This window comes from Theobroma cacao, chromosome 9 (genome assembly GCF_000208745.1).
Source record: "Theobroma cacao cultivar B97-61/B2 chromosome 9, Criollo_cocoa_genome_V2, whole genome shotgun sequence".
NCBI lineage: Eukaryota > Viridiplantae > Streptophyta > Magnoliopsida > Malvales > Malvaceae > Theobroma > Theobroma cacao.
The window spans coordinates 2357245-2368526 of NC_030858.1; the positions used below are offsets into that span (position 1 = coordinate 2357245).

An 11282-nucleotide genomic window follows, 5' to 3' on the forward strand; every position below is an offset into this window, starting at 1 on the left:
GCTAGAAATAGCCGTCGTTTTGTGGTACGATTTCATCGAAGCTTCCTTGATACTCAGTTTCGAACGAAGCCTCAGCCACAGAGCGGCTGAAGTCAACCGGCTGGCTCCTCCTTTTTCGCTGTTCAAACTTCAAACTATAAATTTTAATTTAAAGGGTGGTTAAATTTTCGGTGGATCGACCCGCCGATTGTTACGACTGAAAATTAGGAATTAAAAATAAAAAGGATACCTTGCTTTCCAGTCTATAATTTATTTAAAAAATTCAATATTATTAATTTAGAAACACTAACATTTTGCAATTAACTAATACAATGCAATTCATGAGAGTGAATTTTTAATAACTTATATACCACTTATATTTAGAATTGATCCACATTACTCGCAAATCTCAATAGTATTTAAAAAATAGTATTAAAGTGATGCCAACTAATTAGCTATGTGTTTAGTCTTTAATGACCATTAATATATGTTCTATTATCAATACTATATTTTATTTAATTTATTTAATTTAAATATATAATAAATTATATTATACTTGATTTTGTAAAGATAGTTTATCGTATCAAAACGTAATAAAACATAAATAATATTATATAAAAAATTTTAAACTAATTAAAAATTTTAATTTATACTTTTATTATATTTAATTAAATCGTTATATTTTTATTTTGAATCAAATAAACTTTTAAGAGTTAAAATGTTATTTACTATTCCTTGTCGCATGATATTTTAATATATCATAATTGATGATGATGTGATATAATGATATATAATAATTAAAAATGATGTGACATGTTCATTTGGTATGATAACATAATTATATGATATTTTTCAACATTTACATTAACTTTAGTTAATTATTAATCATAAAAATTTATTTTATTCAAAATAAAAATATANATTCTTTTAATAATTTAGAAACTTATTTGAACATTATGTCAACCTAAATCGTATAACCAGATATTTGATTCAAAACCCATATAAAAAACATCAATAATCAATATACGTTGTATATACATAAATTAATGTTTCTATGATTTCATCAATATTTTTAATATTTTTAATATGTGTTTCTATGAGTTATTTCCTTAAAAATTTTCACTATTTAATGTTTGTTCACACATACAAACACATATGTCATAAATTAATAAGATTTATAAATCTAACGAGAAAAGATAAACAAGATATTGATATATACATATAAAATATTATAATATGTTTTTATTTTTTAAAGTCTAATCCAATTACAAATTAAAAGAGATCATAGTATAATTTTTTTAATTTTATATTCTATTATAAGGTTAGTATTTTTCACTGTGTAATCCACCTGCAAAGAAAAAAAAAAACGAAAGTTATTAAGCGGAGGTGGCTAACCAGTTTCCCTTCTAATTTTTCGCGTAAACGACAAACCGTCCAAACTCGGAAACTCTGTCGGCCAGGAGCCGAGCTGTCAGGCTGGCAAGCCAAGAGTATCTTTCACGAACTGTTGCGTGAGCCTCACTGTACTTTCTCCCCTCGCTTCCCTCCTTCATTTTTTAATTAATTAAACGAGATTTGTATCGAGGAAACCCGTTCTCCTACACCCGTAATCAACAACTTGCGTTACGTCTTCACTGAATCATCGTCGTTTATCTTGCTTACGAAACCGAAATCATATCCTGGACTCAATCAAACAAATCCACGTCAGCGACCGCAGTTAATTTCGTTTCCATTTTTCTAGTTTCCGTGTATGAAATCTCCCTCGCGCGCTATAAATACCCCAATTGGACTGCTCGGAATTCTCTCCCTTTTTGTCTGTAATCGTTATTTTCCTTCCTTTAGCTCCATCTTATACCTATAGATTTTTTTTTTCACTTTCATTTTTTCTAAAGTTTAGTTTTATTTTTTTGCCATCTCTGCCATGTCAACGGTGGGGGAGATGGAGCAGTTGACGTCGGGAGCGAGCAATCGGATAATCCCGATCCTAAGAACCCTAAGAATTCCCATCATATTCATTCAATCAGTAATCTTGTACCTCCTCCTCCTCCTCTTCCCTCGGCGCCGCCGCTCTCAGACAGCGGTCTTGGGGGTTGAGGCTGCTGCTGCTGCGCCTCAATCGCCGGCTAAAACCGCGAGGCGGAGGTTGGTATGGAGGCGAGAAGAGGAGGACACTTTGAGAAGGAGAGCCTTGGCGGAGGGTTTGGATATGGGGTTTGAAACCGGGGACGGAGAGATTCGGTGCCGCTGGAGCACGTCTCTGTTCTTTGGGGTTCGAAGAAATGCCTTGTTTTGCCGGTCCTGGTTTCCGGCTACTGGTGAATTGAAGTAAGACCTTTTTTTTTTCTTTATTGACTATATTTTTCTTAGAGAATTGAGGGAAAGAAATGAAATGAAAATGGGTACTATCAAATTTAAGATAAAGTGCTTATTTGTCGTTTAGATTTTCTCTGTTCAAAGATGAATTAAAGTTTGTAATTTTTGAAATGCTTATGACTCGAGAGGAACTATAACCGTTGCTCAGATGAACTTAATTTTCAGTTTCCTATTTTGAGAACTAGAAACTGAGATGATCTAACTTTTTGTATTTTAGTATAACTTGAGGGAATGATGCTTTGCTTTCTTCAGCAATTGAATCCTTCTGGGTTGATGTGGAAATAGTGCTTAACTGTTATCTTGTGTCTATACTATCATACAAATCTGTAGCATGTACTTTTTGTTCTTTTCTTGTCTTATAGTTGCCTTTATTCTGTTGCTCTTTTGCTTTACTCTGTCATCTCATAAGTGCTTTTTGTCTGTGATTTTAGGGGCATTTTGATCATTATACATGGCCTGAACGAGCACAGGTAACATTAGTTTGTTAATTGAACATCGAACTGTATCTTAGTTTTTTCACCCCAGTGGAAAAGAATCTCATTTTTCGTACTCTGTTTTCGCTGGTGTTCATTTACAGTGGAAGATATGCTCAATTTGCCAAGCAATTAACCTCTTGCAACTTTGGTGTATATGCGATGGACTGGATTGGTACATAATTTGATACTAGTATTTCTGCATTTCCTTTGGCAAAGGTGTATTCAAAGTTATGACTTTAAGTTATAGTAACGAGATTTACTTTATTGCTATAGGTCATGGTGGCAGTGATGGATTGCATGGATATGTTCCCTCACTTGATCATGTTGTTGCAGACACTGTAAGTTCTACTTGAGTTCTCTGTGTCTTCTTAATGTCAACTTGAGATTAATTCATACTGATTACTTTGTCTTTTAATATTTAAATGATGTTTCCTGTAATAATAAAACATTGAAATCATAAATAATTTAAAGCTTACTGACTATTATGTCTACCAGTTTGTGAAAAAAACTAAAACTTTAACTTGGCAGTCTTTGGCTTTATTCAAAATATGCCCACGAGGTGTTACTAAGCTTTGTATCTTCTCTTTCTTCAGGGGGCTTTCTTGGAAAAGATAAAATCAGAGAACCCTGGTGTACCTTGCTTCCTTTTTGGTCACTCGACTGGTGGAGCTGTGGTTTTAAAGGTATAGCATCTAACATTAGTTAAAGTTTTCAGTAGAGTTAAGCCACTAGAACTTTTCAATTAAGAAGGTGCAACTTTGCAGGCAGCTTCATATCCTCATATTGAAGAAATGCTGGAGGGGATTGTGCTGACATCTCCAGCTTTGCGTGTTAAGCCAGCACATCCAATTGTTGGGGTGAGTTGCTGCTTCCTGGTTTGTATCGTAGTAAATCATGCTGTAGTTGAATCTGAGTTTTATTCCTTTAAGTAAATGTTTAAAGTTAAAAGTGTGTTAAAACCAACCAATCACCCACGCCAATGGTTTAATAATAACCTGATACAACATCTGTAATAGCCACTTTCCTCTATGCAAAAACCAGGCTCTGCTTTTTTAAAATGTCAAAGGTCTGTAAAAAATTCTGTTAAGCAAATGATGCCTGCAAATAAATTTGAGGTGTTAATCCCATTTGAAAGTAGCTGCTTTTGTTTTAGTATGAATATTGCTTTCATGATTATGTCCTCTATAATGACATCTGACTATTATGGTTGAGATTGTTAAAGGAATAGATTTCCTCCAATAGAGATGTGTGAATTGCTTTGGTTTTGTGTCAACTCTTTTGCTATTGAGTAATGCGAGTATCTAGTTATAATATTGTAACATATTGTAAATAATAATATTCGATGTGGTTCCAGCATAGTCTTTCTGCATCCCTTAAGTTGGCCTTTTAATATTTGATTAAAACAGGATATGACAAATTGTACTGTTTTCACCCACGTTAAATATTGTATATGTTGTCTTTGTGCAGGCTATTGCACCTCTTTTTTCTCTGGTTGCTCCCAAGTTCCAGTTTAAAGGTGCTAACAAGAGGGGCATCCCAGTTTCAAGGGACCCCGCAGCACTGTTGGCCAAGTACTCTGATCCCTTGGTCTATACTGGTCCCATAAGGGTCCGAACAGGGCATGAGATATTGCGCATTTCATCTTACTTGATGCAAAACTTTAAGACTGTGACAATCCCATTCTTTGTTCTCCATGGAACTGCAGACAAAGTGACTGATCCACTCGCCTCCCAGGATTTGTATAATGAGGCAGCTTCTAGGTTGAAGAACATAAAGCTCTATGAGGGCTTCTTGCACGACCTTCTCTTTGAGCCTGAGCGTGAAGAGATAGGGCAGGATATAATTGACTGGATGGAGAAGAGATTAGGTGCCGGAGCTGAAAAGATTGGTTGTCTCTGGTAAATGATCCTGCAGGATAGATTTAAGTGTTTTCTTTTACAGAAAGTTAGACAAAAGAATGTAGATGTTTTTAGAAAGTTCAGTTCATCCACATGTGCGTTTGGGGCTCTGGTACCCGGTTGATAATCATATTGTAATTATACAATTGTTATTTATAGTGGTTTGTTTGGAAAATATCTTCATAGTAATAGTAGCTATATATCATTCCGTGGGTATAAGTGGGGGAAATTTTTCGAGTTTCATGCATTATTTTGTTTCTTGCCCTACGAATGAGGTAAGCAACCCCTTCCACTCTTACAGGCTTGCCATTGGGTGTGGTCCAAAGAGTGGATCACTTCGTTGGTAACTGGTAAACAGTAAGGACGAAGTAACGATGTGAGCTTTACCTTACTCTTACGTTCTACATCTGACAGAACTATTATCCCTTTCATGTGAGCCAGCTCTATTATCTTTTCTTTTTTTTTTTCACATAATTGTCAGAAAGTGATGCATCCAAATTGCATCGTATTTGGACATATGACCAAATATCTCTAGTTTCTCTCACAATATCGACTCTTGGGAAAGATGGAAGATCAATGGGATAACATCTTAATACACCTTTCAGGTAATACGGATTTCTTCTATATCACTCTCACTGCTTTTGTAATTACTCGTATATAGCAGGAATCTGCTTTCTCCAAAAAAAAAATTGTTAGTTTGTAGATCAAAATTGAAATTTTTAGAGCACCCAAGTGACTTTCACGCTTAAAACAAACAACTTTCTTTTCTTTTTCTTTTTTTCCCATATATACCGAAGATCAGAAGACATGAAAGATTTAAGCTTAAACTTACTATAACACCACCAAACATATTAGTGTAATGTAAGAAGTCGAACCAAGGAATGAGTTGCTTAGATAACAATGAAAGAGTGCGAACCATGAGGGACCTCGAACCCTGACAATTCCAGTTAACTATCCCATCTCATTTGCTGACAATCATAGATGCTGTAACATATTTTAATATAAACCATCTACACAAACATTTGACACAGCATCTCCAATACAAACGTTTCTGGTCAGTTGTCAGAATCGCATTGACTTTGGGTTAGTCGAAGAGCATTAAATCCATCATTTTTTCCACACATAAAATGGAAATTATCAAAAATATCATTCCAAGCTTGACTGCAATAAGGCACCAGAGATTATTTAAAGATCCCGAACTTCCATCGAGTAACATACATGCAGCTAGGTAACATTTTAATACTATTCAACGGGAAATCTTACCCTCTAGATTTGAGCCTTTATAGCATCCTCCAATTTGTTTGCCACGAATTGCAGACAATTATCAAGATAAGAACCGAAATCTTCCAATCTCCACCCTTCAAACGGATCAGCTATAAACGACCACTCGATCTTGCACCCTGCAGGTTTACCATCACCCTCCATCGGCAAGACTTTGACAGTGGCCAAGTAGTTCTTGAACCCAAAACTACCTTCAAGGACCTCGTAGCTTAGGCAGCGGTTGGTCGGATCAATGGTTAAAAGCTTCTCTTTGGCCCATCCAAGTTTGCCTGCACAATAACGGACCAGGCCAGGCTGACCTGGAGTTCCCTCTACTCGGTAACATGTATCCACGTCAGGAAAGAACTTGTCTAAGTTGCAGAATTCCTCCAGGAAAGGCCATATCTGCTCTGCTGTTGAGCTTTTGAGCTCCGCCGTGGCCTTTCCTTCCCATTTTGTTTGTGTTTCTTCGGCCATTTGTGATTGTGAGAGAGATGGAAGAAAATGGAGAGTAATGGAGAGAATGTTGAATGATTGAGTGGGGGAAGTCGTATATATTCAGGGTAAGTAGCTTTCATATAGCATGGTATGCCAGATTACCAGATTACCCTAAACAATTTAAAAAATGTTTTCCATTCAATGCATTAATTAATTTTATCAAATTAAGGGAAACTGATAATATTAAATTCTAGATTCTTTTTCTAAGTATAATCTTAATCATTGATAATAGCTACCGCTTAACATTTCTTATTAAAATATCTATTTGGATATTTTTGGTTAAGAATTTATTTTCATGCAATAAAATAATTACTGCATTAAATGTCCATTGTATGGGGGAAAAGCCTATAAGTAGTAATTAAGGATTAGTGGACTTTGTGTGAATGAATATTAATTAATTAAAGAGAATATTGACAAGTTCGAGTAACGAGCATCAGTACCATTCCCACTAGCAATTAAAAGCTAGAAGGGCACCGACTGAGAAGGAAGAAAAGTTACGGAGCCAGTGTTTTTCAAGACTTTAACAAAACCATATGGGGTGATATAGAAAGGATAAAAAGGTGTAAATTGTGGGCTAGAATCAAGGGTGTCAAATCATATATATATATATATATATATATATATATAATAATTATTTTTTGATTAATTTAGTTATAAATTTTTAATTCCGTAATAATGGAATAAATTGTTTTTTTAATAGATTAATAATGAGATAAATCCCCTTTTTTCCAATTTAGAGAAGGACAAGAGGGTAAAACATTTGATTATGATGTCACAGATTGCTCAATTTAAAGCTCCTGGGCAGACATGTGAGGTTGGTTTATATTATTATTATTATTATTATCATTCTTTAAACTAATATTCCAAGGTTTAAACAACATTGGAACAACCGGTATACAAGGTAATTGGGGCACATGGAAACCAGACAAGATCTTGTTGGTCAACATTAATTTAGAAAGAAAGAAGAAACAGAGTGAACACAGTTCATATTATCAAAGACTCATGAAACTATGAGCCGCTTAATTTAACTAGTTAAATCTCTAAGCTTGACAGATTGCATCCTCCATTCTCTTAGCCTGGCCCTGGAGGCCCACCTTAAATTTTTGCTTCATGTCCTCCAATTCCCATCCTTCCACAGGATCAACGGTGAAGGACCACTCGATCACGCACCCATTTTGATGATCATCACCATCAGCCCCAGGAACAATCTTGACGGTTGCAACATACGAATTGAACCCAATGTTGCTGTCCACTATCTCATAGCTTAAGCTACGCCCGCTATGATCAACGGCTATTAGTCTCTCCTTGGCCCAATTTTCAGAGCCTTTGTCGACGCCACTGCCCTCGGAAGAGACTGAGAAACCTGAGCAGAACCTGATGCAACCAGGCTCACCGTTGGTGCCGTGGATGCCATGACATGTGGTTAAACCGGGATACCATTTGTGAAGGTTGAAGAAGTCTGTGTAAAGAGGCCAGATTTGGTCTGCAGAAGCACTCGTTACCCTTGCAGAAACCTTGGCCTCCCATTTAGGCTGGGAATTCTTTTGCTCCTCCATTGTAATTAGAGTGAGAAAGATTGTTAAAAAAGCTCTATAGGAAAGAAACTTTTTATAGAGCATAGGGGCATCATTTCTAACGTGGCATCAACTTACATACTTGGACATATTCCTGGCGTGAATCTCATGGATTGTGACTATTTTATGAGAAAGGTCAACTATGTGAATGTTAAATGAACATTATCTTTATTTGTCCAAATGTATTATGAGGCCCAAAAAACGTTATTATTATTTTCTTTTGAAAAGCGGACTTCATTAGTGAATGAATTACTTCACCCCAAGGAACCAAAGAGATTTTAGACTTCTATACCCGGCCAGTGAAGGGCATACAAGCCTAAAATTCCTAGGACAAACAAAAGCCAAACCAAGAACATCAGCAGACACTCAGCATCAGGGCCTCTATACAAATCAACTAACACCCCTGCACCGAGCCCTCACTCAACCCAGCACAAACCAAAAACGTTACTATTAATACCCTTAACATGCATCCAGTCCGAGAACTTTTTTTCCCATGGATAAATCTCAATGCATAAGAATCCATACTAATGAAAAATATCATTGGTTTAGATTGCATAACGGAAGATAACTTGTTTTCTTTGTTCAAGAGAAGTGATCTGGGATCACATCTTTTCTTAGTATGCTTTATGATTTACGTAGTAAGTACATTGTTTTTTAGTTCATGGAGATTTGTTATCAATTCAATTCTTTCACTTCATGTCTGACCGACAGGAGCCTCTGAACTTCTTCTTGCTTGTCATATTAACGGCTTCGAACAAACAATCAAATCATTTCTTGTTGAATTTACAGGGATTTTTTTCTGGTTGTCTTGTCACTCATAGACTAACAAGACTTTTATTGCTTGTGTTTTTCCTGATAAGCAAGGATGTAGTATATTCATTTCAGCAGAGCTATAATGTGCTGGTGCAAGTCTCCAGCTTAGACTTTTGGCAAAAGACTTGTTCCAGCAGATTACGGCCTGCAAGCATCTCTAATACAGGCTCCAAAACACTATGTTCCCGAATGAGTACACGATGGCTAAACCCCATTAGCCAGTCCCTGTCACTGTTCTAAGTTTTGTAAGCACTATCACACAAGGCGCCAGTATAGCTTCCTAAACTGCTTGTATATAGAACATGAAGAATTCTTGAAAGTAACAAGCAGGCTCTATATCGAGAAATACTCAGACAATCTTTCCTATGGTTCATTATAACTACTAATACCACTCTCTTCTGGTATATATACATTTTTATAGAACTTGATCGTATACAAGCAGCCTCTCAAGGTAATTTGAATCCAGCAAGTATTTCTGTCGGAGTTTGAGTTAGTAACTTATTATTAATTGGTTGCATAAAGGTTATGATTTCCCTGCCAAAACCTTATGGCGCCTCCTTCCTTCTTTCAGGTTTTTGCTCGACCAGGGAAAGGTCCTCGATGCAGCCCAATCTCCAGTCTTCCAGTTTAGACATCAACACCTAGAGATAAACAAAGAACACTGGTAAGCTGGTATATACGTTTTAATTTAAAGTTAATGGGAATGAAAGGAAAAGTTCAATTGAAAATTAACCGCATGCATATCACTATGAAATTTCATTTTCATTTTTGCCTACTTTTTCCAACCCAACAGCTGGTTCTTCCACTTCCGACACTAAAATCGCTTAAATTAACATAAGATTCTGGCTTCTGTAATCATTAGGAAACCCAATACTTAATAAACTAAATAAAAGCTAAAGAAATTCTTTGAAATATATCAATTTTTAATTGGAAATTATTGTATAATGTAGGGATAAAGTAAGGCTTATACCTAACTTAACATAATACATAAGGGATCGCCATATCTTTTCCCTTTTACACTTTCCACTATATACATTAGTTAGTCTATGCATTTAGCTTTAATCTTTCTTTCCTTTGAACTTATCCTAAACGCACACCAAAATCTCAACCAACTTGTAAAATGAACAGTTTTTTTTTCTCTTTTTTATCAATCAATGTTAAAATTTTATTAATATTACTGAAACTACAGTGAGTGTCGGCCTTGAAGCCTATTAGTTCCAGCAAGTGCAAGCATCAGTTATCTACAACCTGTTGTACAAAAATGTGAACAAATAGAGACAGCAAACTACAAGTGCAGACAGCAGCCCTGAATGCAATATAAATACAGAATCTGCAATAGTTGTGTGAAAATGAACACTTGATGTATATGATAACGACAGTGACTTGGTATTTACTGATTTGTTTTCACCTTTTGTATCAAAACTTTAAGATTAGTTACCACAACAATGGAAAAATCAATGTAAAATAATTTGGTTACACTTACAATCAAGATTTTCATCATTTCCTTCTCATTGGCAATTATGACAATGATGTGATAGTAAAGCTACTATACCCAACTGGTCAGTTCAATTAAATTAAATCAATACCCTTTTACAAGTGGAGGAATTAGATTAAACCCACTTTTCAATAGGTAATGCTAAGCTCTTAAGGTTGAAGACAAAGATACATGATTAACGGAAGAGAGAAAGAGCACAAGCAAACTAAAGTAATCCAAACAGACAGCACAAAACAAAACAAAACAGTGATCAACTTTGGACTTTCCATTCCTTTAAATAAACCAGATATCCTAAACTCTTTCCCAAGAGCAAAGCAAAAACACAAAAAATCTCCCACTCTAAGACATGGAACCAAGCCCACCCTTCATTGCTAAGAAGCTTTGCAACTTGGCTCGTCTAAGTTTCTTCATGATACGAAAAGGTTTCTCAAAGAGTAAGCTCGTGCTTGACGATCTCCACTTCTTAATGAAACGTGGGAAGATCATGGGAAAAGCCTTGAACGAAGTCGTGGTCGCCAATCATGCTTCGCTGAGTTGCAGGTCACGTGACGTGCACCTGTCCTTCGTATCCCCTATGGAGTACGAGTTCAGCTGCAGCACCAGCCCCTCGTATCAACCTTACGTCCCCTTCCATGCCAGAAAGCGCAAATCCCGTTACCCTTACACGCGCTCTCGCAGGCGGGACGGTATGGTTTTTGGAGCAATGGGCTGTAGAGATGCGGGAGATTATGAGTCGCCGCTAGTGGTACCAAAAGGGCGGAGAGTGGAGATTAGGGAGACGCCATTCGTGTTAAAGGATGACGATGAAGACCACCGCGTGGATGAAGCGGCTGAGGAGTTTATTCAGAGCTTTTACAAGCAGCTGAGGTTGCAGAAATGGTTGGCTGTCCTGGAAGCAGCTGATCAGTATGGCTAA

The 11282-nt window shown here is 36.3% G+C and overlaps 4 protein-coding genes across 4 annotated transcripts; 2 read left to right on the forward strand and 2 right to left on the reverse strand.

The window, feature by feature from the left end:
• On the forward strand, window positions 1546-4931 carry LOC18587992 (caffeoylshikimate esterase). The gene is made up of 7 exons (XM_018128447.1): window positions 1546-2304; window positions 2784-2822; window positions 2930-3000; window positions 3102-3166; window positions 3422-3511; window positions 3593-3685; window positions 4296-4931. The coding sequence occupies exons 1-7, from the start codon at window positions 1901-1903 to the stop codon at window positions 4728-4730; spliced, it is 1197 nt and encodes a 398-aa protein (XP_017983936.1). The 5' UTR covers window positions 1546-1900; the 3' UTR covers window positions 4731-4931.
• On the reverse strand, window positions 5850-6519 carry LOC18587994. The gene has a single exon (XM_007012099.2). The coding sequence runs from the start codon at window positions 6461-6463 to the stop codon at window positions 5993-5995; it is 471 nt and encodes a 156-aa protein (XP_007012161.2). The 5' UTR covers window positions 6464-6519; the 3' UTR covers window positions 5850-5992.
• Window positions 7273-8107, reverse strand: LOC18587993 (lachrymatory-factor synthase). The gene has a single exon (XM_018127083.1). The coding sequence runs from the start codon at window positions 8101-8103 to the stop codon at window positions 7525-7527; it is 579 nt and encodes a 192-aa protein (XP_017982572.1). The 5' UTR covers window positions 8104-8107; the 3' UTR covers window positions 7273-7524.
• LOC18587995 lies at window positions 10713-11282 on the forward strand. Its single transcript, XM_007012100.2, has one exon. The coding sequence runs from the start codon at window positions 10713-10715 to the stop codon at window positions 11280-11282; it is 570 nt and encodes a 189-aa protein (XP_007012162.2).